Raw genomic sequence first — 8,794 nt, forward strand, 5'->3', positions numbered from 1 at the left:
TATAATAAAAATATATATAACATTATACAGCTATCAGGTTATCTATTTTATTCTATTCTATTTTATTTATTTATTCAAAACCAGGGAAAGCAGTCTGGGCAAAAAAAAACTACAGTTGATACTGTCCAATTTTATATACAGGTTGCTTTGGAAAATTTAGATTAATTGTGTAATCTGCACAAATCAATCAATCATGTCAGTGTGAGTTTCTTACTGGCACCATGGAGTATGTCATCATTGTCATCATTCCATCCTGCTCTTCTAATTTGTGCTGGTAAACCGGCCCATGCGGCTTCGGATACTGATACTGGAAATCTCCCAAGACTTCCTCTCCCACACTCCCCTCGTGCTCCTCAAAGGGTCGTGTCCCTCGATGCTGCCGGCTGCGTTTGTTTCTGGAGTATTGATACTCAGCCTCATCTTCGTTCACCTGTGTCATGAACTCCACCACAGAGCTCTGAGAAATCTCCACCATCTGCCTCTCCACCTCAGTCAGATGAGCCCACAGCTCTCTCTGCTGAACCAGGAGCAGAACCAGGCCAGCACAGTTTATTACCGTCAGTACGCACATGCTGTACAAGATCCAACGCACCTGCCAGGACAACCGGCCACCACACTGCCTAAAGCCTCCGGTTCTTCTCAACTCAGCCAGTGGATCCAGCATTCTGACTTCAATTCAGAATTTCAAAAAAAGTGTTCAAAAACCGCGAAACACAACTAACAACAATTCAACACTTTCAAAAGTAAAGCTGAATAATAAAAGTCTAGAATATTCCCCCCCAAAAAAGGACAGTCTCTGGATGCGAGAAGACAATGGAAGTCCTTGTTTCGAGTTGAGTCTGTGTGCGACTGAGGGCTGCTCGGCTTTGTGCCGTCCTGATGCGCTGGAGAAGAACCCTCCACTTGTGCAGTCACCTGATTTATATGCAGTAGAGTCCATTCTTCAGCATGACCGTGGGCTGACCAGCATAATCCACATCGACACCAACAGCCAATGATGTGGAAGAAAACTAGACACGCTGAGAGCCACTGCAAGATTTCAGTAAACACTTTCTTAAAACAGTTCTGTTAAGACTGTCTCCAAACATCTTCAAATATGTAGTGTTTTTATGTATTTTTTATTAGACCTTCAAAGCAGTCTTGGCAAAGGTAGTGTAACTTTTAACACCAAAACATGTTCTAAACATTTGAATGGACAAAATCTGAAAGTATAACCATATCTGAGAACAATACAGACAAAACAAAACTGACAACAACAACAAAAAAGTTATTCAGCTCCACAGTGATTTCACGAACATGTCAGAGTGAGTAAATGTCAGCATAAAGGAGCCTAGACCCTTGAGGGAACTCAGGCTGCTTGTGAAGGCCTGACATACAATTCTTACAGTGCCCATATCATGCAACATGACCCATTTCTGTAGTTTTAATTTGGGTTTTGATCTGATAACAGTTAGCACCTCGCTCTCATTGAGTCTTCACTTTCTATGCTTATATAATGAATGTGGACTACATCTGCACTTGCTATAATTGGAAATGGCAGGCACTGCCAGTATTGGTTGTACAATAAAAATAATAATAATATAGTCTGGTTGGTGCACAGCCAGATTGTTTGTGTATTAAAAAAGAGGATTTTCCTCTGATAAATGCTGGTACAGTGCTGTATGAAACCGTGAAGTCTGTTATGTTTTGTGGTCCTCTGCCCTACAGCTGTAGGTCATTGCCAAATAAAATATACAAGCTGAGCTACAAGCTCCTTGGTTGGGTTTGTGTGATCACGCAAGCAAGGAACAAGGTATCAGAGTAGAGTGTGTACTGAGTATGTGCTTATGCTGGGAGAAGTGTGAAGGTCATATCAGTTCAGTCAGGTTTTTTTTCTGTAATTTCTTTAAATAGTTAGTTGGGTACAACTTCACTGACAAACAAGGCACTAGTTGCCAGAAGTCTGGCATTTGAGATTAATTGGAATTAACTGTAAATCTGTTTTTAGCTCAGGTTTTTTTTTTTTGTTTTTTTTTTAGGTCAGCCAAGTTCTTTAACAAGAGTGATATATTTCACGTAAAACGATCTAAAATGGTCAATAAATAGTCTCAATGATTAGAATATTTTAATAATTCTTTGACTGACAACTGTTCATTAAATTAACTCAAATCTTTTAAAAAGGTTTTACTGTATTTGAGGTAGTTAGTATCAGCATTGGAGGTAATGCATATGTTACATAATTAGAACCAATTAAATCCAATCAGCTTTTCGGTGTAAATGAAATGACGCATCAGGATACGTACAATTACAAAATAACACATTTTAGTTTACATAAAAAGCAACAATGCAACATAATCAGTTAATTCGATTGGGAGAAACAGTATTGTAACAGCAATATTCCAACACTGGTTAGTATAGATCTCTGGATTTAAGAAAGTGTGTTTGGTTTGTGTAATTGAATCTTAAAACAGAATTTTAAGACACCTAGAAATACAGTGAATTGCATATTCTTGAGCACAGCTGTATATTTCACAAGTAATGTCTGTGAAATTATTGATACTTATTATTTCTGAAATTCTAAATAGAAAGTCTACATGTGAGAGTCAGTAAGTCTCTTCCTGTCTGAGTGGGTGGTTCTTGGCCAGAATAAGCTACAAAATGCACCATGCCGGCAGTAGAGAAGTCTGGCTTGAAAAACTAATTGACTTTAACCATAAACCTGTTTAAAACTCAAAATTCAGTCAAGGTCAGTCAAGTTCACTGACTCTCCTGACAGATAATGAGGGACTAGACCATGAAAAGGTTATTAAGAAGTAGGCTATAACTAATTCAACATGACATGCAAATCTAGATTTCTGCCCTTAACGCAATCCACTATGTTGAAAAAGAAGATAAAATGATGTATATCATCTACATAGCAATGCAATGCAGAGTTTCCTAATAACATCTCCTAGAGTGCATGTGCAAAATTAATTACAAAGGGCCTGAAACAGAGCCTTGTGGAACAACATATTTTAATGTATTTAGGATGGTTCTTCATTTACACAAGCAGGCAATTACTGATTTTCTTTCAATCATTTTTTTTTAATGAGATGCAAGAACATACAAAACTACAACCAAATGGGTGATAATGTAAAATGGAAAAAAAAGAGAGAGATACTTGCTATTTATGCAAAACTTTTATGTAACAGGCCCTCAGACCTCAAAGAGGTCAGTTGAGTGGACATTGGACTGTATTCAGTAAAGGGAAGTGGTTTGGCTTCTCTCCCTATGCGTTGTCTCAAACATTGCTGTTATTATCTGTCACTTGGCAGTCCTCATGAGAAACCGAACAAATGTCCGCCCACAACAGCCGTATGGCTAACATTGCTTTCACTGAGCTAAACACACAACCATCTTAGAGATCAACACAAACCCTCCCCTGGATGCAAGGTGTTAGTGATGGGCTAGCAAAGTAATTCAGTGGATGGACAATAAAAATGTCATAATCATGAAAAATTCAACTGTACTTATTGAGTTTTGTAGCTAATATTTATCACAAAATGCAGTTTCCGCAAACACAATATAAGCACTATATTGGATGTCTTTGTAAGAAAGCACCAGCAAGCAACATAAATGTAAATGATCTATACATTTATGTTTGACAGTCCCCACAATTCCCTTCCTTGTGGCTTCCTGCCCACAGTTTTGCTACAGGGGACAAACAACTTATTTGAAGAATTGCGAAACTCAAGGACCACAAAGACCTTATTGAAGTGACAACATATTTAAGTGACGTGGCTTTCAATGTGCAGAGGGACACTTTGTTCTACAATGAATTAAAGATTACTTGTTTCATTCCGAGAAAGACATTCCTGCCCCAAATACGTAGTGTGTGATGTTGCTGCATTTTCAAAAGGTCGACTCCTTTATGAGAGGCTCAAAGTCTTTATTAAGACCACCCTGAGATTCTGACATACATGAAAATCCCCCCTTACACTACCATGTAGTCACATAACTCAATATACCCTACAAGTCAATTAAACTAATAAATATCAGTCACAAACGATGAAGTAAATGAGCACAGCTCACAGAAACATGAGAGTGGGCATATTTTACTCAGAACACTGTAGCAAGCACTTAAACAAGCAAAAATCACCTTAGCAGCCACACATCGATACCTGTTTTGCATGGGCGAAGGCCACTCACATTTATTTATTTATTTTTTTTCACAGTTATGTAGGTTAATTGGTATTTAGCCAATGGTTTCTTATTTAAGGTACTGTAACTTACAGTAACATTACAGCTTCGGTCCCCCTGGAGTAACCTGAAGTTAAGCATTTTGCTCAAGGGTACAGTGGTTCAAATAACCCCCTTTGGGCCTTAACCCAGCAACATCTATAGTTAAATCCTCAGGGGTTTAACCATTAAGCTGCTGCCACAAAATATTGGCCAAGGGTTCTGGGTAGTGTGGCCATCCTTAAAGTTTAAGTCAGACTGTCTGGTTTTGAAATACCATGTCTTTATCCAGTGGTATATAATAAACAAATGAATAATTAAGAGAATGAATAGACAAATAAATAGGCTGTGTTTAACTTAATATTAAGTGACATACATTTTAGATACAATATTGTCAATATTGACAGTTGTTTTTTTCAGTATTTTGCCAATGAAAATAGTTCCAAACAAAATGCAGCAGAACCTTTGCATCTCCATTTAACACAGTGGTGTTTCATTCCTGAATGATTCAGCGTTTTGGATGAATCAGGTGAGTCAGTGATTCAATGACACATTTATAGAGACATTAGGCTTGTTTGCCATGTACCTCGCCTCGCCTGAAATGTAGGTGAGAGTAGGCGGCTGCAGTGAGGGGAGGAGCGAAATAAGCGCAGTCAAGACGGACAGTTCTGCCCTCTCGAAGTGGAACAGATACCAACGAGATCAAAGACAGATATCGCGTTATTCACACTCATGTGCTGTGTTGCTAATAAACATGATATCATTTCAGTTCTGATGCTTTTATATGAAAATAAATATTATGAAGAAGACACTCAAAGTGCTTGCTATTTAATTCCATACGAAAGGTGTATTTATCATCCATTTTTACCTTAATACAAACATGTATTTTAGATTTGTATAGAAATATGACAACAATCACACACAGAGATCGCACTGTCATAGTGTTTGGGAACATTCATGCATAATTTAAATACATATTCACAAGGAACCAGTTAAAAAAAATAAAACATTTTAGAAGAGAATGCAGCATCACAGTTGTCTGAACCTAAGAGCATTAAGCTGTGTCATCAGTCAGTCGTTTCCCATCATGCTTTTGATCAGCGCAGTTGGTGGAGAGCAACTGCGCTCGACTGCACAATCCGACACAGCTGCCTCGCCGTCGCGAGAGTTTTTTGGCACACGTCAGCATGACATCAGAGCAAGTCGGACGTAACTCGGACACTTTTCTAACCGGCATGCATCTCGCGGTGATCGGTTCTGCACAGATTTTGCTCATCTCAAACAAGCCTATTTATTTATAAAGTCACTTGGTTTGTTCTGAAAGAATCATTTTGAATGAATCAATTGAATGAATTATTCTCACAGTGACTTGCCATTTCCTACTGGCAATTTTAATTTAATATTTAAAGTATTGCTTAATTTTCCAACATTTCATATTTCTATATTCAGATATATTTCATATTAAAAACATGAATGCTATTTTAATTGCAATGTAAATGCAATTATGCCACCTTTGAGCTGCATTAAACAGTTTGTGTAAATATCTCCAAATGCCACCTAAGATACAGATTCTATCCCATGTCTGTAGTTAATTCATTTGTTTGCCCTATAGTGCAGGGGTGGCGAACTCCGGTCCTGGAGAGCCGCAGTCCTGCAGAGTTCAGCTCTAACCCTAATAAACACTCACCTGCCTGAAGCTTCCTAGTAACCCTTCAGGCCTTCATTAGCTTGGTGTGTTTGATTAGGGTTGAAGCAAAACTCTGCAGGGCTGTGGCTCTCCAGGACCGACGTTCGCCACCCCTGCTATAGTGTCTTATTATTGAAAGTCAGTGGTTCTCAAACCTGTCCTGGAATACCCCCAGTCCTGCACATTTTGTATGTCTCCCTCATCTACCACACCTGATTAAACTCATCAGCTCATTAGTGGAGACTGCAAGACCTGAAGGGGGTGTGTCAGATATAGGGAGATATACAAAATGTGCAGTGCTGGGGGTACTTCATGGAGAGGTTTGAGAACCCCTGTTCTAAGTTATTGTTCTAAATTTAAGAATTGAACATTTGCAAAACAAAGTCCAGACTGAATGACACTGTGACAACATAAAAGATGACACATTTGTTTCTTTTATTGTCCACTTGTTTTGGAAATGTGTTAGTTTGTTCGCGAAATAATAATAATAATAATAATAATAATAATAATAATAATAATGATACTTCTCAACAAGCTGCATTGGTTAAGGGTAGGGTAATTCAATAACTCCTAGTATGCCTAAGTCTGAAAAACTTTTTTTTTTTTTTTTTTTTTTTAGGAAGTGACAGTTTTGTTCTCTCTGACTCGTTGAATGAAAATGGTGCTTATTCGCAAATGTTTTATGCAATATTCCAATTTTGCACACAAGTTAAATTCGCAACTTTGGATGGAAACAGTCAGTAATGTTTTTTTTTTTTTTTTTTTTTTTTTTTTGAGCAGGAGAGCCTGTAGAATGACTCAAGGTGATGTCGCAGATGTCTCGTATCTCCTAAAGTCTTTGATGTCTTAATGAAAATATGATGCAGAGATGAGTTTGGCACAGCTGAAGGTTCGCGCATGTCAGTGTTTTGGAAACTGATGCTGAAGGACACGAGGAGCACACAAGGTTACGCTGAGTTTTTATTTTGACTTTTGATTTATCCTGATCCAATCCCATGTAACCACTCACATATAAAAGAGTATGTCTGCAGTTCTGGTGCTTCAGACTTGAGGAAGCTGTAATTCTCAATCCATTCTTATGGCAGGTGAACTTCTCCAGCCCTGCGGAATGAAGCAGGTGCATCTCGGTGAGGCTGTTCTGGACCTTCTGATGAAAGGAGCCCATAACAGTAGTGATGGTGCTCGAGACAATGTGTGCGGAGCCATGGCCACACTACTGCTGCTGTTACTCTGCCTGCTGCTGGTCATCAAACACCATTGGGCAGAGAAAGACCATGTGTCGGGTTGGTAGGGTTCATTTGAAAATTTGTCCTTTATTATTTAACACAGCATTTTCTTTATCAAATCCATTACAAATACTTTTTTTTTTAACTGATGGTTATGGGAAAGAGGAGTTTTCAGTTAGTCACATCTCCTATCATGCAGTGTTTTGCCTTTTTATCATTTGTTCATGACTATGCTATCTACATTTTGGGTAGACAGTATAGTCACACATTCTAATTGCATAATTAAATGTTCCGAGTAAAAGTAAAAGCCCCACACTGTCAGACTCTGTTCCGTGTTTTGTGGTTGTTTTCCTCATGTGCCTTCCTTTCCCATGTTTAATTTGTCCCAGGTGTTTCCCATGATGTTTCATTGCTCCCAGGTGTGTCTCGTCATCCCCTCCTCCTGTGTGTATAAATAGTGTTCCCTGTGTGTGCTCCAGCGTCCGGTATTGTTTGTTGTACTCTTGGTCTCCGGTCTCCTCATTCCTTGCTCCCGCACCGTAGCAGATCGTGACAGAATACCGGACCCTAAAGTAAGCGGCACCCCCTCTCCCCGTTTTGATTTCCGTTTTTTGAAAGTGTTTGCTTTGTTGCTTTTCCCGTGCGTTCTTCCACGTCCCCAAATGGAGGAACGATTAATGTTTATCGCGTTGGCTCAGGCGAGCCCAGACCCCATCGTCTTTGCAAGGGCGTTCGTGCCGCTCGCCCTCACCAGCTCCCTCGAGGGGGAAACCCTCGCAACGCTGTTCCGGATCGGAATGACATTCCATCATCCCACGGAGATCCCAGACACCACCGACCTCGACTGGAAGGAGACAGTCATCCGGTGTCTGGAGACGTCCAGTATTGTTTGTGTCTACAGTGCTACGTGTGATTTCCTCGTGAAGATGAATAAATTCCTTGGTTTCTGTACTCTTGGTCTCCTTGTTCCTTGCGCCGTGGTCCCGCACCGTAGCAGATCGTGACACACACGATACATTAATTATTTATTTTTATTTTGTCCTAAAAGCTCCGTGTATAATAAGTGAGAAAATGTTGTTTTTAAACTGATTCAGATTTGTTATAGCATGTCACATCCTCATTGTGTCAATTAATTGTTTGCTGCAATGCGTTTCATTCAGGTCCTTGTTTCTTCCTGGGTCTGGGTCCTCTTCTCTCTTACTGTCGGTTCATCTGGTCTGGGAACGGCACTGCCAGCAACTACTACAACAGCAGATACGGAGACATTGTGCGGGTCTGGATCAATGGTGAGGAAACTGTCATCTTGAGCACGTAAGTTCTTTCACACACACAAACACCACCCCTTATGAAAAAGACATTACACTTGAGCATATTTTTAAAAAAAAGAGTACCTATTACAGAAATAACATAATTTAAAATAATTTAATTAGTGCAAACTGAATGTAATGTTTACAGGGCACGTAACTGCATGTTATTTACAATTGTTATGTCCAATGCAATTGAGAGTGCATATTTGTGTATAACTTCATAGTTACTTCTGTTATATATCTGAAATATGATTAAAATGTACTGCCAAATACACTACTAAGCATATATGGTAAACTAAAATAAATTTCAATGTCAGTTCTATTGGAGCTTGTATGTCATATATTTATTATTACACATTTATAACGATGAAGTTTAA

General features: G+C 39.0%; 1 protein-coding gene and 1 pseudogene across 1 annotated transcript in view; one reads left to right on the forward strand and one right to left on the reverse strand.

The window, feature by feature from the left end:
* Positions 1–832, reverse strand: part of LOC107704260 (gliomedin-like) — a 10,268-nt gene extending 9,436 nt beyond the window's left edge. The window contains exon 1 of the mRNA XM_016507142.1: positions 215–832. Coding sequence (XP_016362628.1) covers positions 215–664 — 450 coding nt within the window. The 5' untranslated portion in view covers positions 665–832. The remainder of the gene's footprint in view (positions 1–214) is intronic.
* A 5,823-nt stretch (positions 833–6,655) lies between these two features.
* Positions 6,656–8,794, forward strand: part of LOC107704261 (ovarian aromatase-like) — a 6,416-nt pseudogene continuing 4,277 nt past the window's right edge.

This window comes from Sinocyclocheilus anshuiensis, unplaced genomic scaffold (genome assembly GCF_001515605.1).
Source record: "Sinocyclocheilus anshuiensis isolate Anshui unplaced genomic scaffold, SAMN03320099.WGS_v1.1 scaffold863, whole genome shotgun sequence".
Lineage (NCBI taxonomy): Eukaryota > Metazoa > Chordata > Actinopteri > Cypriniformes > Cyprinidae > Sinocyclocheilus > Sinocyclocheilus anshuiensis.